This window comes from Vipera berus (genome assembly GCF_964194415.1).
Source record: "Vipera berus genome assembly, chromosome: 7".
Lineage (NCBI taxonomy): Eukaryota > Metazoa > Chordata > Lepidosauria > Squamata > Viperidae > Vipera > Vipera berus.
This window is the reverse complement of record NC_138209.1, coordinates 45849934-45876621: the sequence shown is the minus strand read 5'-3', so window position 1 is coordinate 45876621 and position 26688 is coordinate 45849934. Positions and strand designations below refer to the sequence as shown.

The window sequence follows — 26688 nt, the reverse complement described above, 5'->3', positions numbered from 1 at the left end:
GGCTACAATCAAATGAATTTGTTTTAAAAAAAGCATTTAACTCAGGATTGTTTTTGAATTTTTGTAACAAAATGACTTCACATATGGCTTTTACCATTTTGTTATCACATTTTTTTTTCATTTTTCTATGTTGACAGTTTTGTGACAAACATTTAGCTAAGGGTTGAATTTAATTGCTAAAAGCTGTTAATATCTGAAATCGAGTTTATGATTTCTATCAGCCAGAGGGAAAACTTTTCAATCCAATGTTCTAAAGGGCACTGAGAAAATGACAAATGTTACACTGTTTTCAGCTAGGTGAAATTGTTGAACCCTGAAAGCTACTTCCTAGTTTTGCCCTATTGTCTTCTACTCTTTTTCAATAAGGAATTGCAAACAGTGTGCATTTTGCCTGAACAAAATAGAAAAAAAATAAAGACAGAATTTTACTTCGGCACACAAATTTGGGGAGAGGGCATGTTACTAATTTGGTACAGTTGTCCTTAAACCAGTTTATTTATTAAAAATTACAATGCCCTTGTTCTTCTATTGTCATGGGCAATATTGTATCCTGGCATGGGTATTTCTCTTTTTTCCTGAATGGAAGACTCTCACTGAGGTTATAGGCTCTGCTCACATAATTCCTTGCCTGGGGCTAAGCAGAATTACAGTTCAATCAATGGTTCAGCATGATTAGTAAATGTCATTGCCAGAATGGCTTCTGTTGAACATTCAAGGAAGCCTCTACATTAGAGATGTGCAACCTGTGGCTTTAGCATCTGATGTGATCCCTCAAAATAGCCTGCCTGCAGCTTACAGCCCTTCCCAAAGTTGTAGTAGAATTGAATGTTTAATAATATAAAGAAACATTATCTACAGTGGAATAATTGATATTAACTGAATTCAGTTCATTTTGTTTAATGCAGGTAGTCCTTATTTAATGACTGCCTTGATGAGTGACCATTTGCAGTTGTGACAGTGATAAAAATAATAATTTTGCAACCAATTCTTGAATTTACGATTTTCAAAGGTCTGTAAAGCAAAGGAAAGCTAAAGTAAAAGAGTAAGCACAGTAGCAGTTTCACTTAGTGACTGCTTTGCTTAACAACTGAGTTGCCAGTCTAATTGTGGTTACTGAACAAGGATTACCTGTATTAATTACATCTAGTTTTCATTTAAATATAATCAAATGTCACATTCATTCTGAACATTTGTGCTTTCATTTCTGGCTAACATTTATTTTCTGAAATAACAGTCTACTTTGAATAAAGGTAAAGTAAAGTAGGAAATTTATTTTCATTGTTTAGATGTGTGGACAGTGCGTGTTCTCATGTGCTCAGACTAATATTTCATATAAATGCTTGGAATGTATGCAAGCTCTAGTACTATGTTTAGGACTACATTAAACTCTCTGTGTTTCTGCTTTATTTCTATTCTGCATTTTCTAGACTAGTGATAGTCTGATGTTCCATATATTTGCAATACAGGTGTCATGATTCTTTGTCATTATATATGCTAGTAGGTGCTAAGTCTAAAATATCAGAGTAATCTACCCCTGATCTAAACAACTGGAATTTCCATTATATATAGCAGACTGCTTAGTACTAATAATTAGAACAAAAAGACTGAACAGTGATGAAATGACAGGCTCATCACAGTAACTATTATGAGGATCTGTGGTTACTATTTCTAATATTCAGTTCTAATACACAACTGTATAAAAGACAATGATACTGAAGTGTGGCATTCCATGGTTAACAGCTATACCTGCGGTCAAAAGGTTTGGAGAACTTTGAACTCTCTTCACCGCTGTTAATTTGACAGACATGGCAGCACGTTTGCGAGCACACCCACCACTATCTGAAAGCAGAAAAGGACAGAGGCACAAGCCCACGACATAGAACGCAAGCACATGCAATATACAAAGTGAGGATTATTGGGAAATGTAAATGTGGACATAAATCCATGCAGTTAGAATTTGTGGTTGATCCCTATATACTTGTACATACGTACCAAAAGGTTGAGGAAGCTGTTGTTAATTAATACTGCCATTCCAAAGAATACACCAGCCAAAGAGAATTAGCATGTGCTTTCCAGTATTTGAAAAATCACTTGGGTGTACCTAACTCACCACAAAAATAAAAAGACTAAAAAGGCAGGATTAAAAATGACACATCAAAATAAGGAACTAATCATAATGCAGAACTAGAAATAGTATTGGGCCATCACTGAATATCTTATTAGCTGCCCAGAATTACTGTGTGACAAATGGGCATAAATTAAAAATTACCAATAAATATATAAAAAACAAATAAATATAATATTGATTCAGCTTATTAAAATGATAACCTGAACTATTTACTGAAGGCAGAAATGCATGGACAAGTAACATTTTGCCTTCATCTAACAATCTTTCTGCTCCACCCAAAAGATAAAAGAAACCATTTAACATTTATTTATCTCAAAGTGAGTAGCTTTTTGGTGGTTGGGGACCAGCCTTAGTGTTTGTACGGAGAAGAATTACAAGGACAAGATGAAAATGGGTACAGCAGCTTTTTTAGTTTTTCCCCCTGGATTTTTGGGAACAAGTTAGGTTTTCTTATTTTAACAAAAACACAGCTTATTTTAGAAACACTACAGCCTTTGCCCAAATGGAGAGAAATAGTCACGACTCTTGGATGCTGCAAGTTCTTCTGAAGTGTCTAGGGTTGCAACTATTCCTGATTTATAGTACTTTGTGGGGTATGTGATAGTGCTAGAATTTGGATGTGAGCAAATGCCCTTTTAGTTCTTCTTCAGAAAGTGCAATGAAATTTCTCACCAGGGATTATGAACTACTTAACAGAAACAAATGTGGCAGAAAGTGCTGGCTGTAATTGGAGAAACTGTGGGAAAGAATTTTCCCAGTCAAAATTTACTGGAGGATTTATGCATGGAAAGATTTTTGAATCTTGGAGATTTTGCATTTACAAACTTACTTTAAATCTCGAACTTAACTCTCCTCCCCTTCCTCCTTTTGGGAACTATTATTCCCAAAATAAAATTAAAGAAGCAGTTGATCAGTTTTGATATTATGTTATGTTTAAACAGGCATACAAAGGCATAGTTGTCAATCTGCCTGCTGTTTATTCAGATGCTGGCGTAAGTTTTAAAAGACCTAAAGGTAAGTTGCAAATAATAGAAACCTTCAAAATAAGAATGATCAGTGAAGGATAACGTAGCAAAGGTCACTTTAACACATCTTGAATCAAATTGTATGACTTAATATAACAGAAAAGAGCCAAGGAAGAGTCCAGTGAGGAAAGTAAATCAAAGCAACAGACCAATCCTAGCAACATTATTATCCTCAGCCAACTTGGATCTTAGGGCATACTGCCCAATATGATATAATATGATTTATTCTGGTGTCCTTCAGGCACGTACCTGAAGACTGCAGTTGTACATGAAAGCTGTAATTGTACAGCTACAATTCAACTGCCAGAGTAGCCTAACAAATCTAGATTGCTGCTATAATATGTTAAGATTCTTTTCTTCCCTTCCAAGTTATTTTCATTTTTTAAAAGCCTAACAATTCTTGTGTATATTTGCCCTGCTTTAGGTGAACAAAAATAAACAGGAAACTCATTCCATGAGCCTGAAACGCAATAATGTATCATTCATCACAAGGAACTTTGTGAGTTGTAAAATCAGGATTGGCAGTGTTCTCTCCATGTTGGCTTAGCCCACTAGGGAAGAATATAATTCTAGAAATGGTACAATTAGAAAACTTTCACCATTTGTTGTTGTTGTTAGTTGCGAAGTCGTGTCCGACCCATCGCGACCCTATGGACAATGTTCCTCCAGGCTTTCCTGTCCTCTACCATCTTCTGGAGTCCATTTAAGCTCACGCCTACTGCTTCAGTGACTCCATCCAGCCACCTCATTCTCTGTCGTCCCCTTCTTCTATTGCCCTCAATCTTTCCCAGCATGAGGCTCTTCTCCAGTGAGTCCTTCCTCCTCATTAGGTGGCCAAAGTATTTGAGTTTTAGCTTCAGGATCTGGCCTTCTAAAGAGCAGTCAGGGTTGATCTCCTCTAGGACTGACCGGTTTGATCGCCTTGCAGTCCAAGGGACTCGCAGGAGTCTTCTCCAGCACCAGAGTTCAAAGGCCTCAATTCTTTTGCGCTCAGCCTTTCTTATGGTCCAACTTTCACTGCCATACATTGCAACTGGGAAGACCATAGCCTTGACTATACGCACTTTTGTTGACAGGGTGATGTCTCTGCTTTTTAGTGTGCTGTCTAGATTTGCCATGGCTTTCCTCCCCAGGAGCAAGCGTCTTTTAATTTCTTGACTACAGTCCCCATCTGCAGTGATCTTGGAGCCCAGGAAAATAAAATCTGTCACTACCTCCATTTCTTCCCCATCTATTTGCCAGGAATTGAGAGGGCCGGATGCCATGATCTTGGTTTTCTTAATGTTTAGTTTCAACCCAAGTTTTGCACTCTCCTTCTTCACTCGCAACAAGAGACTCTTCAGTTCCTCTTCACTTTCTGCCATTAGAGTGGTATCATCTGCATATCTTAGGTTGTTGATATTTCTTCCAGCAATCTTAATTCCAACTTTTGATTCATCTAGCCCTGCCTTTCTCATGATGTGCTCTGCATATAAGTTAAATAGGCAAGGCGACAGTATACAGCCTTGCCGGACTCCTTTCCCAATTTGGAACCAATCAGTGGTTCCATGTCCAGTTCTCACTGTTGCTTCTTGACCCGCATATAGGTTTCTCAAGAGACAAATAAGATGGTCTGGTACTCCCATCTCTTTAAGAACTTGCCACAGTTTGTTATGATCCACACAATCAAAGGCTTTAGCATAGTCAATGAAGCAGAAGTGGATGTTTTTCTGGAACTCCCTAGCTTTCTCCATGATCCAGCGTATGTTGGCAATTTGATCTCTAGTTCCTCTGCCTCTTCGAAATCCTGCCTGTACTTCTGGTAGTTCTCGATCCACATACTGCTGAAGTCTAGCTTGTAGGATTTTAAGCATGACTTTACTAGCATGAGAAATGAAACTTTCACCATACCAGTATGCATTATAGGCATTAAAAAACCCATTTGACATTTTGATCTAGGGTCTTTTGCAGGCCATTTTTTTTGTGGAAACATAAGAAGTGAACCAAGACATCTAACCACAGGTGGACTGTATGTTTTGTATGCTTGGTGGTTTATTGCGAGGACAAATTCTGAATTTAATTTGCAATGATTAAGAAATATATTACAAATACCCAGAGATTTGGGGCTTGTGCTTCAATGGCAAGACCAACTTCATGGCAAAGCCAACAGCCATTACCCAGCCATTAATAGTGAATAAGGAGAAGTCAACTGCACGGGAAATGCCTAACTGCATCTAAAGGAAACCCAGTTTGGTTGATTAGATGTTTATATGATGGCAGGCAAACATTCAAAATCAAAGAAAGCCTAGAAGATTTTGATTAACCAGGAAAGAATAAAGATCCTATCTAAAATAGCTGGTCTTGAAAGTGCGTCACAAGTGAAAGTAAAAGATGGCGGCTAAACCTCCCCCTAAAACTCTTCGGAGTGGTGGATCTTCTCCGGTGCAACAATCATCATTACAGGCGTTGCACCCTCCTGATGTATTGACACCGAAGGACTTACGAGATGCTCTGGATAAACTTTTGGAATCAATTAATCAATCAATGGGTGATAAATTTGCACAGATGGAGGAGAAATTGGAGAAACTGGAGGAGAGAATAGAAGAGAGGATGGAACAGAAGTTCAGCGTGATGAAGGTAGACATTTTGTCTTCAGTGCATAAAGTGGCTGAATGTGTGGATGATTTGGATGAAAAAGTGGATGATTTGACTCAAAAGAATGCCATATTAGAAGCAAAAGTACGGGAGAATGAAGATTTAAGAGATAAAATGGAAAGGGAATTAAGTCTTGCTCAATATTACCAGATGCAGTTTGCTGTTAGAATCAGAGGCTTAAAAGAGAATATTAAGGAAGATTTAAAGCAGCTGATTTCTGAGGCTCTCGAAGTGGTATTGAATCAGCCAGCATCTGAAATAAGAGGAGCTATGGATAAAGTGTTTCGTGTGAATTCATGGATTGCTAGACAGAGAAAGCTGCCTAGAGATGTGGTGGTCTACTTTGCAAAAAGAGAAATTAGAGATGAAGTTATACAAGCTGCCTATGATGCTAAAGTTGTGATTGCTGATCAAGAAGTCTTGGTTTTAAAAGAAATTCCTCCAAAGATTTTAAGGAAAAGGAAAGACTTCACATTTCTTGTGCAAGAGCTCAAACAACGAGATATAAGTTTCAGATGGGAGATTCCAGATGGGTTGATGGTGATGTATGAAGGCAAAAGGTACCGGCTGATTACTGTGAAGCAAGCGCGTGATTTCTATAATAACGTTTTAAAAGCAACCCCATTAACACTTCTGGAAGCTGCAAAGGGATCTGGAGAGGGAGAATATCAAGAGGTTGAAGTAGAGGAAAACGGTGCTGGAGGAGATCAAGCTATAGCTTCTTTGGATGATCCTAGAGAGCAAAGGGTAACGCGTGCTGCTTTAAAACGAGCAAAGAAAATAAAAGAACAAGACCAGCAAAAGTCTTCGGAATCTTCACAACGTACTCATAGCCAAGCAGTGGGAGGAGCACGGCCTAAAGAAGATAGTCCTATCAAAGCAGTGCTTCAAGAGCTTTGGGAGGATATGCATGGCAACTAAATTTTTGACTTGGAACGTTAATGGACTAAATTCACCACAGAAGAGAAAGAAAGTTTTTCAATATTTAAAACAATTTAAGATAGATGTTATATGTTTGCAAGAAACGCATATTAGGGCTATGGACCAAAAGCTTTTATTGAACTCAAGACTGGGTACGCACTTTGTTGCCTCTGCAATGAATAAGAAAAATGGAGTGGTTGTTTATATTAAAAGTGCCATAACAGCGGACTTAATTGAAGCAGACAAGCATGGAAGATATGTACTGATAGACTTGTTGCTAGAAGGCAAAAAGACGCTTTTAGTTGGACTGTACGCCCCTAATCAACAACAACAACAGGCTGACTTTTTTAGTTTACTTCATACAAAGCTTACCCAGTTGGATTATAAATCTTTTATTTTTATGGGGGACTGGAATGGTGTTTTGGATGTACAGATGGGTAAGGCTGGAGCTTTTAAGCGCATTCCAAGTCATGCTAGACTGCCTAAATCTTTTTTTGAAATGAAGGATGACTTAGAACTGCGAGATATTTGGCGTGAGAGACACTTGCAGGAAAAGGATTATACTTTTTATTCTGATAGACATCAATCTTTTTCGAGGATTGATTTTATTTTGGTGACTAATGACTTTTTTTTGAGGACTAAAAAGGTGAAGATTTGTGCAAGAACTATCTCTGATCATAGTCCAGTTTGGTTAGAGATTGATAAGGAGAAAAGAGACAGGCGCTCGTGGCGCGTAAATGAGAATTTGTTTAGAAATCAGAGAAATGTGGAAGAATGTAAACAGCGGATGAAGGATTTTTTTGAAACTAATATGAACAAAGGTACCTCTATGGATATGGTGTGGGATGCTAGCAAGGCCTACATGAGAGGGGTGTTGATATATATGAATAATAAACATAGACGTGCTGTGGAAGCTAGGAGGAAAGAACTGGAGAATGAAATAAAGGAAAAAGAAAAGGCTTTGATTTTGAACTCAGAGGATGTGAAAACTAAGGCGGCTATTAAATTGTTAAGAGGACAATTTGATAAATTAATGGCTGACCAAGTGGCAACCAATTTGCGGTTTGCCAGGCATAATACTTTTTGCAACGCTAATAAACCAGGTAGATGGTTAGCTTATAGATTGAGGAAAAAACAAAGGGCTTCTAATATAGACAAGATTGAGCATAAAGGAAGGGTTGTGTTTCAACAGGACCTTATCAAGGACGCTTTTGTGGATTTTTATTCTAAATTATATGCTAAGGAGAAAATTAATGAAAAAGACATTGATATATATTTGGAAAATGCTAGCATCCCGGTTCTTACGCAAGTACAAAAAGAAGGGATTAATCAATTGATTACAGAAGAAGAAATTGTTACAGCAATTAAGGAATTGAAGGTGGATAAAGCACCAGGTACGGATGGTTTGACTGCGGCCTATTACAAAAATCTACAAATAGAGATGATAAAACCGTTAAAGGAACTGTTCCAGACAATCCAGAGGGGGGGAAAGGTGCCACCGTCTTGGAGAACAGCTTTTATTTCCTTGATTCCGAAGGAAGACCAAGATGCTACTCAAGTTAAAAATTATAGACCGATATCGCTTTTAAATACAGATTACAAGATATTTGCTAAGGTTTTGGCTAATAGATTGATGAGGGTTCTGCAACAGGTGATTCATGGGGACCAAACGGGGTTTATTAGTGGTAGGCAAATGAAAAATAATGTGAGGCATATAGTTGATGTGTTAGAGTTTTTGGAAAGGAACAACCAGATCTCTGCGGCGCTAATTTTCTTAGATGCTGAAAAAGCTTTTGATCAATTGAATTGGCAATTTTTGCTGAAAGTTTTAGACAAAATGGATTTTGGGGAAAATTTTTTGCAACCGATTAGGGCATTATATCAAAAACAAACTGCCCGAATTAGTTAATAATAGCTTGACAGAAGCATGTAATATTGAGAAGGGCACAAGGCAAGGCTGTCCGTTATCGCCCTTGTTATTTGTGTTAACATTAGAGATATTATTGGTTAAAATACGGAATTCGGAAAAAATTAAGGGGATACAAATTAGAGATCAGGATTATAGATTGAGAGCATTCGCAGATGATCTGGTTGTTACAGTGACCCAGCCAGAGAACTCTGTTGTGGACCTGATGGAGATAATAACACAATATGGGAAGGTTTCTGGATTTGAAGTTAATACACAGAAAACCAAAATTTTGGTCAGAAATATGACAGTTTCGCAAAAGGCTCTTTTAGAAGGACTAACTGGATTTGAGATTGTTAAAAGGGTTAAATATTTGGGGGTGTTTTTGTCGCCCTCTAATACAAAGTTATATAAAAATAATTATGAAAAACTATGGGGGAAAATTCAAAAAGAATTGGAGAATTGGGAAAAATTGCAATTGTCTTTGTTGGGACGGATTGCAGCAGTGAAAATGAATGTCCTGCCTAAATTTTTATTTCTATTTCAAATGATACCGATTCTTAAGAAAGATTCTAATTTGGAGGAATGGCAGCAAGGTATCAATAAATTTGTGTGGGCAGGGAAAAAGCCACGAGTTAAACTTAAAATTATGCAGGATACTCGTGAGAGAGGTGGGCTTAAAATGCCCAATCTTAAACTATATTATGAAGCTGCTGCATTAGTAGGAATAAGTGATTGGATTAATTTGACACAGAAGAGATTATTAAATCTTGAGGGCCATGATTTGTTGTTTGGCTGGCATGCATATTTGTTGTATGACAAGAAGGTAGACAATGTGTTTAGAGTGCATATTTTAAGACAGGCATTGCTGAGAGTTTGGAAGAAGTACAGACATAAGCTAGATTGCAAGATACCACTGTGGGCAATTCCAAAACACGCAATAGAAAATATACATGCTGGTTTCAAACATGATGTGACTACGTACAAGGAGATCCTAAGTTTGGAAAGAAATGTATGGTGTTTGAAATCATATAGTCTCTTGCGAGAAGAGAAGGTTGTTCAAAACTGGTTCCAATATACTCAGTTACGGGCCAGGTGGAAAGAAGATCAGAAAAATGGTTTTACAATGACTGATGAAAATTTGATAAAGCAAATTAGAAATCAGGGACCGGCACATATTAAATGGATATATCTTGCATTGATAGAGATTGATTCAGAAACAGAACTTGTTAAGGATTGCATGATAAAATGGGCCCAAAACATCCAGGAAGTTATTACAATGGACACGTGGGAAAAGATTTGGGTGAGGAACGTAAAATTTACACAAGCTCAAAATTTAAGAGAAAACTTTTACAAAATGTTTTATAGATGGCATTTAGATCCCAAAAAGCTCGCAAGTATGTATCCGAATTATCAGCCTAAATGTTGGAGGTGCGGTGATGAAGATGCAACATATTTTCATATATGGTGGACATGTAAAAAGGTTAAGGCCTTTTGGATAAAAGTTTGGTGGAACATGCAGAAGATTTTTAAACAGAGGATAAAGTTTTGTCCGCAACTTTTTTTGTTGGGAATAATTACAGATGCTACAGTTGTGGACATTAAGTTGATGTTGAATTTAATTACGGCAGCAAGACTCTTGATAGGTCAGTATTGGAAGAAAGAGGAATTGCCGTCTATAGAAGAGTGGACTTTAAAGGTTTCCGACCTGGCAGAGATGGCGAAGATTTCGGCCTATTTGAAAGATCACTCGCAAGAACGCTATATTATGGAATGGAGAAAATGGATTGAGTTTATCCAGAATAAGTATAGGGTTAAGAAGTTTTATGTAGCATTTGAATAAGTCTTCTTTCTTTTTTCTTCTTTTTTTTTCTTTTAGTTTTTTTTTATATATATATTTAATATTACTAAGGTTTGTTTTATCCTATATAAGCTAGAGAGTGATGGATTTTAGAGCTTATAGTTGTTAGTATATGATTGTTTAGGATTGGTTTTTTTATATATACCTTGTATTTAGCTCTGGGAAGTCGGGGGGGGGAGGGGGGGAGGGGGGAGAGGTAGGGGGGGAGGGTGAAGGGAGGGGGAGGGGGGGTTTTAAAGAAAAATTGTATGTTAAAACTTTTCAATAAAATAGCTGGTCTTTGAGATAATAACGCTGAGTGTCTAGGACATGCTATTCCAAGCTTAGGAACTATTCCCAAAACAGTTTATTCAGTGTTGCATATAACCTGCTAACTTATTTTGATGTGTTTTGAGAGCATAGAAGATCAATAGTAACAACTCTGCATGATGATTATTTAACATTAACAAAGTTAAACCTCATATATTTTTGCACTCTCTAAGGATTGTAGTTGTTTTTAACCAGGTTTGTATTTATGTCTTTCATTTATTAAAAAGCAGTTGGATTATTAAATCATTTTAAACTGAGATGCATTTATCACAATATTATCCTTGTACATTCATGCCTAAAAAATTATGGAGGGACACTAAAGATCCATTTAAGCTAATTAACTTTGGGCTGTTCATTATCTATGTGAGAAAAAGGGTTGCATATAAACAGTCTGCCCACTTCATAAATTATTTGAAGTGTTATGTTCTTAGAAGGAATCCGGATAAGTGGAAAGCTTGGTCTACCCAGCCATTTAAGTCCATTTTAAAGTAATGCACTTGGATTTAAAATGTTTAATCTCATTAAAGTTAAAGACAAGAATTCTTTCTACTTCTGGTGACAGAATGTTTATTTATAGATTGTGGATATGTATTATCTCTGCTGAACATTGTGCAAGTAGCATTTTAGGGATTTTTAAAATCAGCTTTTAAAATCCCTACAAGTGGTTTGTTCTACTATGGAATGGAAGAAGCAATGCTGCAGCTACAGGTAGTTCTTTATGAATAAAATATTTTTGTTCTGGAATCCAGAAAAAGGAGGTTGAATTCTCAAGTTTTTGCAAATTGGTTGAGGAGTTTAGATCTGCAACTGAATAATTTATATTAAGCCTTTTTGAAGTATTTCTCGGGTGTGCATTAATAGTTGATAATTATTTTTTATAAAAATAATAACTATTTTAGAATCAAATTATTGATGCCTATAGTGTTTGTAAAAGACAATGATTCCAAAAATAATCCACCCATGAAAAATGATTCACTTACTTGAGAAATCTGGATGTGAAAACTGGGCATGAATCCTGCTTTGATCATAACATTGTATTTTAAACACTATATACATTTTGTCCTAGGCAATAGGAAAAGTGAGTGTTTCATTCTGCTTTAAATGAATAGTAATAGGCTTGCTCAGGTGCCTCATAATCAGCAGTCTCCAGTTGGGAGCAATATCTCAAATAAAGGTTGGCATATGTTGAAATCTAGATGCTTTAGATTTCAATTTCCATCTGCTGGGTCAATATTTAACAATAATGGCACTGAAACCAAACCATCATAATGTTATTGGATTGCTTATACGTCTATATAATGTGGAAATCTGAGAGAAATGGAACATTTATTTTGTTTAAAGACAGTTTAAGAGATGGATAGCATGCAGCCGAACCTAAGTATTGGTGTATCCCTTTAATTTTGATAGGAGACTTTAGTGGATATACTTAATACTAGTCATAGAATTCAAAAGGATTTCCACTATTTTTTATTACAAACAGAATGGTTGTGTTCCTTCAGTAATATAGATTAATCCTTAATTGGTTTTGGAATATAGGATTTTTAAATAGGCAATGCTTGATCTCTGTTTTTTTAAGGTGGCTGCTTCAAGGCGTGCTAGTAAAATTTTTATTATTCCTCTCAAATTCAGATTATATCTTATTTCAATGGAGCTGAACCTCTAATTAATGTTTTTAGAAAACTAAATGGTATAGTTATGGTCTAAAGTAGAACTTTAGATTCATTTTAGGGTAATCAGCTATCTCTAGGTTTCACCTTTATGGTACTCCAAACTCTTTCTACTCTTAATATAGAGAATGATGTGCGCATTTGGCTGCCTCAGAAACAGCAGAAATAACATTAACTCTTAAGGACTGCTTCCTCCCATATGTTTCTTTTTATATACTTGGTTACATATTTAAGATTTTCTTTCTACTTCTCCTTGCCGACTGCAATACAGAGGAGTGCAAACGGGGCCATGCTTTGTGGGAAGGGGCTGTGGCCAAGATATTCATTCAGAGTCTGCATGACTGAATGGAGCTGAACATTTACTGGCCAGATACCCTTCCTGATGCCTACGTGGAGATCACAGTAGCAGTTTTCTCTTTGTGCCCTGAGAGAGAAATATCTGTTGCTGCCTAGGACTGAGCTCTCAACCTTCTGAATGGGAGGCGAATGTCTTCACCACTAGGCCATCATGCTGCTCAAGAGGTTTTAAATATAATTTTCCAAAATGCCATAATGTATATAATTTATCTCACACTATAAATGTAAAATACTCAAGTAAACAAAATAAGTAAGCAATAATTAAATTATTGTAAAAGTAAATGGTTCGCCATTAAAAAAACTTATCTTGATTTATGCCACTGTGTTATGGATATGTTCTTTGCCCCAATATATTTTACTAAATATCTGAAAATATATTGAAATGAAATGCAGATGCTTATTTACATATGCATGTATAAATGCATATATTTGTACATAAGTATACCTTGAGAAATATACATCAGAACTTCATATGCACAAATATAAGAAAGCAAAAACCTTATGTAAAGTTCTTCAAAACAGCCGTAACTTATATTAAACAATATGCTTATTTTTTGCACCATGAAAATGCATACCTGTGTTCATTTTGATTCTGGAAGATTTGCTACCAAAGTCTTCAGTTTGCCTAGAGAAAATAAAGGCACTCTGTTCATTATCACAATGCAATAGAATAGAACATGAGATACAGTAAAGTCTTTTCAGTAGGCAGACAGGAAAAAATAATAAATAATGACATCCAGGTTATACATGCTTCAAAAATGATTTCCTTCACTTTTTAAGGAGGAAAAAAGAAATTATTTTAGATGCAGTGGGTGGCTGAGGACTGCTAGAAGGTGTCTGTTCTTTTCTTGTACAATCTCTTTGTGGTCTCCAGGCTTCCTAACTTCTCACACTTCAATTTAACACAAAGAGAACTGCTCCCATTGGGCTTTTTCAAACAGAAGCATGAGCAGCAGGGAGGCTGCAGAGAGGTGCGGTTGTTGGCTACATAAAAACCGGTTGTTGGCTACATAAAAACCGCAACACCAACATTGTTCCCTATTTTTAACAGAAATTAAGCCATCCAAATTACAAAAAAGAATTTGATAGAAACAAACTCTAAACAAGGAAGAGGGGAAAAAAAGGCTTTGGGCACAGTGGTGGGAGTTGGGGGACAATTTCAGATGATTAATTCCATACCTTTTTTTCATTTGTTCTGCGCTGTTATCTGAACACACTTCTTAGAGAGAGGGAAAAGAGCACTCAGAAATCTGCTTAGGATTGCCTATGTCCAAATTCATATCCCCAGATCTAAATAAACTTAAATTCTTGTTAAAGTAAGCATTGCTGGGGTGATAGACATAGTGTTTGTCTGTCTGTGCATCCATCTTAAGATGACAGCTACACTCTTTTTTACATTTTCTTTCAAAGATTCATTTTGGACCCTTTGAGTGCTTGTAGCCTCCAAGATATTTAAAGGACTGAACCTATTAAATAACATTTTTGCTAATTCACCATCTATGTTTCTATCATTTTGAGAAAAACATATTTTTTATTTTTTGAAATTAATAAATATGTCATTGTCAGGGTAATAGGAGATAGTTGATAGGCCCTCTTCAGCGCAGTAGGTGAAGATGTGATAATCACTACTACATCATCGGACTATAAAAATAAAACAATAGGTCTGCCGGCCCGAATAATGTTCTGGATTTGTGAGTTTTAGTACCATATCATAAAGATTAAATAGAAAAGGAGATAAAATACACAGCTGTGAAACTTTTTGAGAACTAGCAGAAAGCTGACTTTATTTGGGTATGGGTATTATTGCTCAACGAGGAAATCAACCCTGACTGCTCTTTAGAAGGCCAGATCCTGAAGCTAAAACTCAAATACTTTGGCCACCTAATGAGAAGAAATGACTCACTGAAGAAGAGCCTAATGCTGGGAAAGATTGAGGGCAATAGAAGAAAGGGACGACAGAGAATGAGGTGGCTGGATGGAGTCACTGAAGCAGTAGGGTGAGCTTAAATGGACTCCAGAAGATGGTAGAGGACAGGAAGGCCTGGAGGAACGTTGTCCATAGGGTCGCGATGGGTTGGACACAACTTTGCAGCTAACAACAACAAAATTATTGCTCAACAATATAATAAGTGCAAGTAGATGCCAATCAATGAATGGGGACTCCAATTTGTCACATAATGGTTCTCTAGAATCAGACTCAAGAACTATTTCGAGTTAATGAATGCCTGCAGGGCTCTTCTGGAGACTGGTAGATATTTTCATTTCTGGATTAACTGATTTCAAATATGTCTGTTGAGCTTTCCTTTTCTTCTTTTTCAGTAAAGCTTTATACTTCCTTTTTGTTTTTCATGAAAAAAATTAAGAATAATAGGCATAATTATTTTTATACATCCCAGAGGTTTTTAATTGATTTTTGCACATTTCTCATCCAACCATTATTTGGATCTTGGTCTTTTGTTGCTAGAACCCCATGTGGTTTTATAAATTAGTGATTCTTTGTGGTAATGAGTATAGAATATTGTGTGTAAATGTACAGAAGGCAGAAACACAGAGGTTTTCTTTTTCAAATAGGGCCAATAGGTACTTTTACAAGATAAAAAGCACATTTTGTTTCATGCACTCATGCACCATTCTGAATTTAGTTAATACAAAGCTGTTTTCCTACTGACACTGTGAGAATTAACTGCTGCTGAAGCAATGACTTCAATGTAGTTAAAATCTCTGAGAACAAGGAATGCTGAATCAGACCCCAGATGGAGTCTGCCAGATATTTAACATGCACTGAAAGCAAATTATAAATACATTAATCCAAGAAGCTGGAAAGGTTTCAGGTTCTGTGGTATTTGTTTGAGGGACTTGATGCTCTGTGGCATTCAAAACACATACAAATATATAAACAGGAAACACAGCATGAAATAGCAACTAAAAAAGAAAGTCATGCTATGATAAGATTGCCTTTGATTACTGACATTATTGTGATCGTGTTTTTTGTATTCAGAAAAGAAGCACCAAAAAATGAGCTAGTGCTACTGACAGCTAGATAGCTAGCGAAGATTTCCTCTCTTCCTTTGAGTAGGAACTAAGATCGGAAAAAAGTAAGGTGTGCCCTAGTTCATCTCAATCTATGGTTACTTGGGTACTTCAAGATACTTTATTGTATGAAAAGTTATACAATTAAGCATCAGGTTACAAAAACAAAATCCAGAAATATCAATTAAAATAATATATAATCTTGTTGGCTCAAAATTCTTTAATCTTCTCCATTACATATATTCCAAGTGGGGAATTATATAAAGGCTGATGAAGAGAAGGTAGATGGCTGAAAGGATAAGTTCAGCTCTAAGTTGATGCCCTCCAAATATAGCAGTATTGTCCATCAAATATCTAAAGGCAATTATGAAAGGATGTTCTAATAGGAGATATTAAAGATTACAGCCACTATTCAAGTTGTAAGGTGATGGTAACTTGGTAAATGCTGTTTTATGTACCGCTTAAATATTTTTTCAACCACTTGATCTTCTGATGTTCCATTATGTTGCCGATTTTTTTTGGGGGGGGGGAGAGGAAATCACATTATCTATTTTTTAAAAATCCTGATACCCAGATAAAACAATTGAACCTAAAAAAATTCAAATCACTCTAATTGTACTGAGAAAAAGTTCCTTTTCAGAAAGCACTGAACATAACAAGATGAATAATAAATTAAAGGACAATTGCAGGGATAAAGAGGTTGACTTATCTTCTTGGCATTCTGAATAAAACCATCTTGCAGTTAGTGCCTCAGAATTCTATGTGGACATTCACAGATTATAGTGACTCCAGGTTGTCTTGTGCAGTTTCAATAAACTGGCTTTGATTCTCAAAACAGCCCACAAATTATTCCTGAAAATAGCAGATTTCAGAAAGCTTTGCTTGCTGCTAGAGAAGATAGCATCTTCAAATGTTCTTATAGTTGAGAACTGAACAAACAGTAGCACTTGAAAGCAAAGTGAACTATGCTAGACTACACACTGAGCTTTAAAAAGATATTCTGAGGCCAAAACTCTGCACAGAAATAGGTTAGTAGGATTTTTACTCTGAGCTACCCACCTAGCCACTGCTTAAGAAGAGACTTCATCATATCTTGTAGAACTGAATGTAGCCTTCACACCCCAGTATAATAAATATACTGAATAGAAATAAATAAATAAACTAGAGAGTTGGGGAAAATGACTTGCTTATATTAGAATGTAACATCAAAGAATCAGGCCAAGCTAAGAATCTGGGAGCAAACGATTTTATAATGGCTTGCAAATGATTTCCCAAGGCAAACTAAAATAATTAGATTGGATTGTGGATATTTTAGTCTACATAAAATCTTGAAGGGTCAAAAATAATGTGTGTATGTTCTAATTTACCCCATTATCTTATAAAAGCCCATCATGATTTAATTCCTTCAAACTCAATGCAGATTCTGGGAGACACTGAATGTCATCAAACATTAAAGCTCCTTCAATTGCATACCATATATCAATAATTCCAAGGTAGGTTGGAAATAAGCCTGCCACCCCATCCTAGCCCTACCAAGGGAGATGCTGATTCCAGACTTAAAGTTAATGTGCTGCTCCATTAGAGTGAACCATGGTTTACATTTTATGGAAGTGCAAGTACAAGTAATCACTGCAAAAAATGTTTCCTTTCCATTTTGTTCTAAACCATTAAAGTCTGTTTATGTCACCAAGTGTGTCCCAAGTCACTGCATGACAAAGTCATCCTTAGAAGGTTTGGTACTGTTATTTTCTTTTCAATAAAAGGCACACTGTAATTGGTTGTAAAAACATCTGACCAGTGAAAGGTGCTGTAACAATTTGATCCCTGACCTTCTGTACTAAATCCTGTCTCTTAATTTCTCCTCCATCTCCCCGACTGTTGCCCCGTGCTCAAGGTGTGCCTCAAACATACCATTTAAGATTCAAAACATTATTTTTTGAAAATGAAAGCAGGTTCAAGTATCAAACCAAAGACATCAAAGAAGGCAGCTTAATGTGTACATTTTACGGGATGTTTTTATAGTTACAAAGGCAGCCTTTTGCAGGACAGTAAGTAATAATAAATAGGACACTTTGATACCCCCGGTTTGCTTAATAAATTAAGGTTTATACAGCTGTGCAATTTTTATGGCTTCAAAATTAAACAAAAAGAAAGTGAATGTTGAATAAGAACTTTTCTTATGAAATTTGCTTCATATAAAGTACTTGTTCATACTGCCATGTTTGTGTTCATTGCCAAAATAGACAGTCCTCCTCCTCTCCTCCTCCTGCACCATAAAGCAGGGCATCTTTTAAAAGAGTCTGGCACACCCCCAAAGCCATCAATTAAGTAACCCCAGAACTCATTATGAGTTATAGTATTTTGTTGTTAGTTGCGAAGTCGTGTCCGACCCATCGCGACCCTATGGACAACGTTCCTCCAGGCCTTCCACACACTCTAAAATAAAGAAAATAAAAAGTAATATTTCTAGAAGGTGGTTTATGGTTTTATTTTAGAGACACAGTACAGGTTAATTATTTTTTCATCTGGAAATGGCAGTGAACTGATATTTAGTGGTACAACTGGAGGACCTCTGGGGGCCAATAATTGGCAGGTAATTCACTTCTGACTTACAGCATTAAATGCATGCAAGGGGTATTTTGAGCCTAAAATGTATTAACATGCTTTGTAGTGACTTTTAATTGTCTAATACCCCCTTCCAGGAGACGTTGTAAAGCCCTAGAGTTCTGCTATGGTGTATACACATTTTGTATAGCTCCAGTGTTAAACAGAAAAGTCATTCTCAGTACTATGTTTTGGTTTTGTTACCTGACAAACTGGTAGATGCCACAGTGCTTGGACTAGGTACCTTGGTGATTAAATATTGATGCCCTACTCAATCTGCAAAGCTAACATGTGCCAAGTGGTTACCAAGAGAAACTTCATGAGAATAAAAGATGGGTTGTTTATTCCAAATACTGTCAAGCAACAGAAACAGGAAGCACTTAGCTGGCAAAGTGAAACTGGGATAGGATCCAATTCTGACTTTATAGACATATAAACTGTTGCATGGGTGTGTCACTATCCACTGCAACATTCTCAGAATTCTACTTCACTCTAGACAGCTTAGTGGTGGAATATTACAGTTCTGAAAACTTAAAATTTACTATTATATCTCCTTCCTTGTAAAGACTGCCTAGATCCCAAGTCAAATTTCACTTTAGAATCATCTCTCACAGTATATAGAAGTACCACATCTCTGATACAAGAATCAGGCTAGCTAATATACTGTTTTAAATGAAATCCAAGCATGTCAACCTCTGTCTCTGATCTGTAAGCAAATAAACTATGTATATATTGTGCTGTGTGTTGTTCTCAGAGTCTCTGAATCTACTTTCAATTCACCCATTTAGTAACTTCTGTAGGAGTTACTGTGAAGCAGCCTTATGTGCTATGTGAGAACACACAAAATAATTTTAAAGCAGTAACACTATGATCTCAATGGTGTGCCAGCAATGTTTACATGTATATTTTTTGCCCTAGAGATGGAATTAACCTTCCCCATGTGCAATTAAAAATGACAAGCTGTTCCATGCATTATTATTAGAATGGCATAACATGTCAGGGCAATTTGTCCTTGGATATTTGTGTAAACTGGGCCCTGAAATGTTTGTAAGTGCTACCTGATGAACAATTTTTATATCAGTCCAATGGGTGTTTTGACAAAGCTGGCAAGTTTATTCTATCAAAGGAAAAAAAGACCACCGTTAAGTTGTTAGAGACTTTGTTTCTTCTCCGTGTTTACCCATCTTTTACATTGCTTCTAGTTTATACCTAATATAGTCCTACAAGCTTGGTCACTATATAAAGCAAAATAGCTGCTATTCCTCCCTCTATAAATAGCCAAAGTAAACATGACAAAAAAATTAAACTTGGCAGACAGTAAAATCTCACATGATTAGAAGCAGTTAGAACAAATGCTTTCCTTTACATGGTTGGCAATTGTTAAATTTAAATTGATAGATATTTAAAATAGCATTAGGAAACTTGGGGAACTGCTGATGTTGCTAAATGATAACTTTCAACACTCCTCCAAAATGCTAGATGAACTGTTGGCAGTTTTGCCACCTCAGAAGGATTATAGATATGTATATATCTGTTTGCTTTATATCCTGCCTGTCATATAGAAACTTAAGAGAATTTTCATTCTTAGGTTTTTGTCTCACAAAAAGAGTCTTCTGTGGTAAATTGTTTGGAGAGTGAAGGACTAGTGCCAAACATCCATGGCTGAGATGACACAGACACAGATCAAGGACTGCCCTGTCACGGTGCAATACAGCTGTTCAAATCTTCTGGATTTCCCATTTTTTTAAGCATGTTCTTGAAGAGCTTTCTATAATCAATGAAGCATACATTTCTTTGTGGCATTCTTTGGCTTTCCCAATTATCCACTGTGCATCAGCAATAATATATCATCTTCCTCAGCCTTATTATACAATTGTTTGCACAGTCTGTTACATCTCTTTTCTTTGGTATTAAAATATAGATTGACCTTTTCCAATTTATTGGCCATTGTATTGTTCTCTAGATTTGCTGTGATGGCTTGATAAAAACCATTACTGATTCTTCTTTTGTTGCTTGCCTTATTATATAGAGACATCCTGCCTATTTCTGCACCCTTCTTACTTGGAAATGACTGGAGTGCTGATGCAGCTTCATCTTTCAGTATTAGAGCTTCTTATAAGCAGACAATATCTTAAAGAGTATTGTGAATGTTGACATATCTATTGTAAACAGTTTCTGCATACAGATTCAATCTTTGTTTGACCTTTTTTGAATAATTTACTATTTATGCATTACTACTTTTGCATACCAATTTGAGGTTAGAACCTCCTGAGTTCAGATCTTTTAAAAAACTTTCTTTCTTAAATGTCTTAAAAATGTTATTATAATACTACTTATCTCTTCTAACAGCTCTCTTAATTTTTTTGTTAAGTTTCTTCTTAAGATCTTTATCAATCTTGCCTTTAGTTTCTCTTATTAATTTTCACAGTTGTTCTGACAAGATATTCTTGTACCTTAATTGTACCTTAATTTGGAACATTACTAACAATGTGGAAGGTGCCTTATGTTGTGGTCCACATGAAGACATTATCTGAGTTTATTAAATCAAATAGCACACACAATGTATCATTGCTTATATAATATTTTCACTATAATTATTAATTGTAGCTAAAGTTTACAAAGTGGATCCTTTTTTGGTACAGATTGGTACAATCCAACATCACTTCACAGTTTTAACTTAGAGATATGTGTGCTGCACATAAATTCTTTTGAAATATGATTACAGCACAGCAAGGCCCCAAGTGTTATACAAATTCTTGCTGTTTTCAAGAACTCATCTTTTCTTAGTGTATAGTAGCAATAGCTGGCATCTGTTGCATGAAACTGCAACAAGTCTGACTCCCCATTTCAAATGAGATGTATATCATCATCAGGGAAAATGGTATAAATAGAAATGAGATAACTGACATATGGTAAATGAATGGTACAAATATTTTTATTTACTGATTATCCCCATGAATATCTTTTGTGGGAATCATATTTTTTCATTAATGAATCTGTGTATTTAATATTGTATTTGAATTTAGTAACAATAACAATAATAAAACGTTGGAAGGGACCTTGGAGGTCATCTAGTCCACGGCTTTTCAAACTTTTCACCGATTGTACCACTTTTAGAATATGGTAACATTCGAGTATCACCAGTCACCTAGCAAGGTGTCAAAAACTTGACCAAAAAAAATGGGAAAAAGTGATAAAGTACAGGTAGTCCTTGACTTACAACAGTTTGTTTAGTGACTGTTCAAAGTTACAACGGCACTGAAATAAGTGACTTATGACCATTTTTCACACTTATGACCGTTGCAGCATCCCCAGAGCCATGTGATTTACATTTGAATGCTTGGCAACCGATTCATATTTATGATGGTCACATTGTTCCAGGGTCATGTGATCACCTTTTGCAAACTTCTGACAAGTAAAGTTAGTGGGGAAACCAGAGTCACTTAACAACCATGTCACTAATTTAATCTCTCTCTCGCCCTCTCTTTCTCTCTCCCTCTCTCTATTTCTCCCTCTCTCTCTCCCTCCTTCTTTCTCTCTCCTTCTCTCTCTTCCCCTCTTTACCTCTCTCCCTCCCTCTCTCCCTTTCTCTCCTTCTTTATTTCTCCCTCCCTATTTCTCTCTCTCCCTCCCTCTTTCTCTCTCCCTCCCTCTCTCCCTCTATTTCTCTCTCCCTCTCTCCCTCTCTCTCTCCCTCTCTTTCCATCTCTCCTTCCCTCTCTCTCTCCCTTTCTTTCTCTCTCCTTCTCTCTCTCCCTCTTTCTCTTTTTCTCTCTCCTTCCCTTTCTCTCTCCTTCTCTCTCCCTCTCTCTATTTCTCTCTCTCTCTCCCTCTCCCATTGTCCCCTTTCCTTCCTTTCTTCCTTCCCTCCCTCTTTGTCCCTTCCTCCTTCCCTCCCTTCCTCTCATTGTCCCTTCCTTCCTTCCTTCCTTCCTTCCTTCCTTCCTTCCTTCCTTCCTTCCTTCCTTCCTTCCTTCCTTCCTTCCTTCCTTCCTTCCTTCCTTCCTTCCTAATCCATTTTTACCAAGAAACCTGATGCCCACTTAACTCTTTATGATGCACCAAAGGAAAGTTGGGGAAGATCTATCAACGATACTCAGAGGTTGCCAGCTCATTTAATAAGCTTTATTCCAGCAACAGAAACACCGCGCATTCGCTGAGAGTTGATCCACGTGCGCCAACAATGCTGCTGAGAACTGCGGGACAGGAAGGCGTCCTTCACATGGGAGGGATGGAAGACGTGCCAAAGCGCCCTTTGCCCCACTTGCCTTCTGCAGACGCAGCCGGAGTCCTGGGTGGGGGGAGATCCGGGGCTGAGGCACACTTGGGGAAGCGCACGGCACCAACTCACAACCAGCTGCTCTTGTGGGACAGAGGCACAAAGCTGGCCAGACAGGGCTCAGAGCGGTTGACTGTCCTGGAACACAGCTGCACTTCCACCTTTTCCAGGTGGCCCCCATAGATGAAGCACAGCACAGGGCACCAGCATGCCCCACTGCCATAGAAGTGGCTCGCCGGAGCAGACCTGACTCCTTCACCCTCACCAGGCCCTTTTCCCAGAGCCTCCCGCTGCTGGAAGCCTGTGGCAGGCAGCAACAGTGGCATAGCGTGGCTTGCGAAAAGCAGGGCAGGCGGTGGCTGCTGCTCCCAGTGCCGGCTAAGACCAAGCAGGGCAAGGCCACTCCTGCTCAAAAGCCAAGGTTCAGTGACCAGTGAGGTGCTCGGGCAGGGCTCCCCCGGGGCTGGCAGGCCAAATGGGGACCGGCCTCCCCCTCTCCACCCTAGAGTGGCACCCACAAAGGCGGCCCTGCGCTCGGTGCACACACCTGAGGGGCTGATGCCCACTTAACTATAACACTCTATCATAATCCAAGCAATCACACCCCTCAAATCACTTTACAGACATAAATTGAGGAAAATTAATACTCAGTATAGCCCAAACTGTCCGGTTAAGATATTAACATGAGCTCATCATCGCTTCCTAACTTCAACTCCCAGAATTCCTCAGACACGCTAGCCTTGGGATTGGTTTGGAGGCGTGGAGGGGAGGGGAGCATCCGAGGGTAACTGTGTGACCTTGAAGCCACCACCTTTGGAACTACCGGGCAGAGTGGGCGATGGGGGAGGAGCAGACCGATCGCCTTACAGGTACCTGGGACTCCAACGTGACTTCCTGACCATGTGTGCCTTGGATGGGGCCGTGCTTCTCCCAGGGGGCAGGGCACCTGGGCGCAGAGCCAATCAGGAGCCCTGCTAGGGGGCAAGACAGCATGAAGAGAGGGAGAGAGAGAGAGAGAGAGAGAGAGAGAGAGAGAGAGAGAGAGAGAGAGAGAGAAGGGGGAAAAGAAGAAGGAGGGGGCGGTTGTGAGGTTGGCATTCAGGGCCATGACACAAACGGTCTCAAACACCTACCTGCTGTGGGAGTGGATGGCTCTTACTTTTTTCACCATTGAATTTCATTTTGTTAGATAGCGCCCAATGTTCAAGTCTGTCAAGATACTTTTGTATCTTAAGTCTATCTTCTGGAGTGTTGGCTATTCCTGCCAGCTTGGTGTCATCTGCAAATATGATGAGTTCCCCATCTATCCCCTCATCTAAATTGTTGATAAAGTTGTTAAAGAGCACTGGGCCCAGAAAAGAGCCCTGGGGCACCCCATTACACACTTCCCTCCATGTAGATGCAGTGATTTTCATAGTAATTTTGAACTGATCACAGCTTCCCAAACCAGATATTCATAAAATCTTCAACCTTATAACATCTTAATGGTAGTCACGAATTACATGGTGTGTAGTTACAGATTATCACAAAAGTTTCAAATATATGCACATCTGTTACTTATGTCCTAGAAGTATCTGCAGTGAACTTATGAAAAGCATAGAAATGAATATTAGGCGTGAGTATACTTGAAATGAGTAGTTTCATAAGTATTTTCTGCTTTAACTAAGAAGCAGGCGAGACAGCAAGTTAACAATTTAACTTTTTATTCTGAACCAGGCGAAGAACAAGGGAACATGACAACTATTTATACTGACAGCTGCCGGCGGATCGACCAATCCCGGGTGAGTCTTCTCCCGCGCCGTGGTCTCCGCCAATCGGGTTCGTTTGGTTTTGACAGCTCGGAGCTGTCATCTGTAGCGCGTGTTGAGCTGTCACTTTTGGCGCTTGCGCGGTTCGCCCGGCAGCTTTTGACAGCTGTCAAAAGCTGCCGCGGTTTTACCTCAGTTCTGTAACTTTTGTTTAACTAATGTAAATAACAATTAGTAATACACAACACCCCTTCCCCCTCCCTCTGATTGAGTTGATTTTACCCCAACTGTTTCTTCTTTGGTTTTCCCCATTCATAGTCTTTCAGGTATGTGGGAGGTTTCTTTAATCTCTCGGAGCGCCGGGGGGTAGCCTCGGTAGTATGTTCTGGTTCTCTTGGCGCCTCTTGGGTCGGTTCCGGGGGTGGGGGGTTTGGCTCTGCAGGATCTGCGTAAATTGGAGTGGGGTGTTGAACTGGTATGCTCCGATCAGGGGAGTCCTGTCGTGCCAGTCTTTTCGCCGGTGCTTCTGTCGGTATTTCGTCGTCACCCCTTCCCCCTATAGTTTGAGGACTGCGTTGGCGTAGTTGGTCTATGTGTCTGCGGATGTGTATATTTTGTCCGATGTCAATGATGTAAGACAAGGGGCCTGTTTGTTCGATGACCACCCCTTGTGTCCATTTGTTTCCTCCCCCGTAGTTTCTCGCCCAGACAGCTTGCCCAGTGGTGAGAGTTCTATGATGGAGGGGTAGGTCTGGGTCTGGAGGGGATCTGTCTGGGTGGAGACGGTCCAGTCTGGTGGTCAATCTTTTGCCCCAGCGAAGCTCTGCTGGGGACTTTCCGGTAGTTGTGCAAGGCGTGGTGTGTTGGGAGAGAAGAAATTGTGCCAGTCGTTGGTGCCAGTTGCCGGAGATGATCTTGCGCAGGGCCTCCTTGGTTGATTTTACCATCACCTCTGCCAAGCCGTTCGATGATGGGTGAAAGGGAGCCGAGGTGGTGTGCCTAATAGAGTTCGCCGTTGTGAAACTCTGGAATTCGTAGGAGGTAAATTGGGGCCCGTTATCGGAAACTATAACATCAGGGAGGCCGTGTGTGGCGAATAATCCCCTTAAAACTTGTATAGTGGCCGAGGAGGTTGTGTTGGCTACCGGCGCCACTTCCAGCCATTTTGAAAAGCTGTCAACGACAATTAGGAATGATTGTCCCTGGAACGGACCTGCATAATCTATATGAATGCGGGACCAAGGTGACTTTGTCGTTTCCCATCTATGTACGGGCGCCTGTGGCTGAGCTGCTCTAACTAGCTGGCAGGAATAGCAGCCAGCTACGTGTGCCTCAATGTGTTTGTCTATACCCGGCCACCACACATAGCTCCTGGCCAGAGCCTTCATTTTGACGGTGCCCGGGTGCCCTTCGTGGAGGCTATCTAGCACCTTAAGCCTGTGTTTGTCAGGGATGATTACTCTGCAGCCCCATAAGAGACATCCCTGATGGGTGGATAATTCCTTTTGTTTTAAGAAGTAAGGTTGGAATTGTGGTTCCTGGGGTGCATATTGCCAGCCCGTTGTGACATAGCCTAGGACTCTGCCTAGGATTTTGTCTCCCGCGGTAGCTGCGGAGATATCTTTGACAGTTAAGGGGCATTCTGGCAGTTCTGAGATAGCCAGTATCCTTCCAGCTGGTGCTGGGTCTGGGTCAACAATTGGCTGCGGCAGTCTGCTCAGGCCGTCTGCATGGCCCATGGTTTTCCCTGGCCTGTATTCTAGTTTGTATGAATAGGCTGATAGAAACGTAGACCATCTCAGGATGCGGGGAGATAATATTTGTGGTGTTAGCCTGTTTACTGTAAAGAGTCCTAACAGGGGCTTATGGTCAGTATAAATAGTGAATGGTCGACCATACAGGTAATCATGAAATTTTTTTACGCTGGCCACTATAGCTAGAGCCTCTTTATCGATTTGAGCGTAATTCCGCTCAGGTTTTGACAGCGTTCTCGAATAGAACGCTACAGGGGTCTGTATTCCTTCTGTAGTTAAATGGCTTAGGACCGCTCCGATGCCGTACGGGGAGGCATCACAGGCGAGACATAAGGGCAGCTGTTCGTTAAAAAGGGCTACGGTTGTGCTGCTGGAGAGTAAGTTTTTTAGGAAGTTAAAACTTTTATCATGCTCAGGGGTCCACGACCAGGGTTTGCCCTTGTCTAGTAATCTATGTAAGGGTTC

The 26688-nt window shown here is 38.7% G+C and overlaps 1 protein-coding gene across 1 annotated transcript in view; it reads right to left on the bottom strand.

Moving 5' to 3' along the window:
- SORBS2 (sorbin and SH3 domain containing 2) overlaps positions 1 to 26688 on the bottom strand; it is a 178514-nt gene that overhangs the window by 96078 nt on the left and 55748 nt on the right. Inside the window, exons 4-5 of the mRNA XM_081332252.1 lie at positions 13384 to 13433; positions 1747 to 1839 (exon numbers count right to left, since the gene is read on the bottom strand). Of these exons, the coding sequence (XP_081188378.1) occupies positions 1747 to 1839; positions 13384 to 13433 (143 nt within the window). The remainder of the gene's footprint in view (positions 1 to 1746; positions 1840 to 13383; positions 13434 to 26688) is intronic.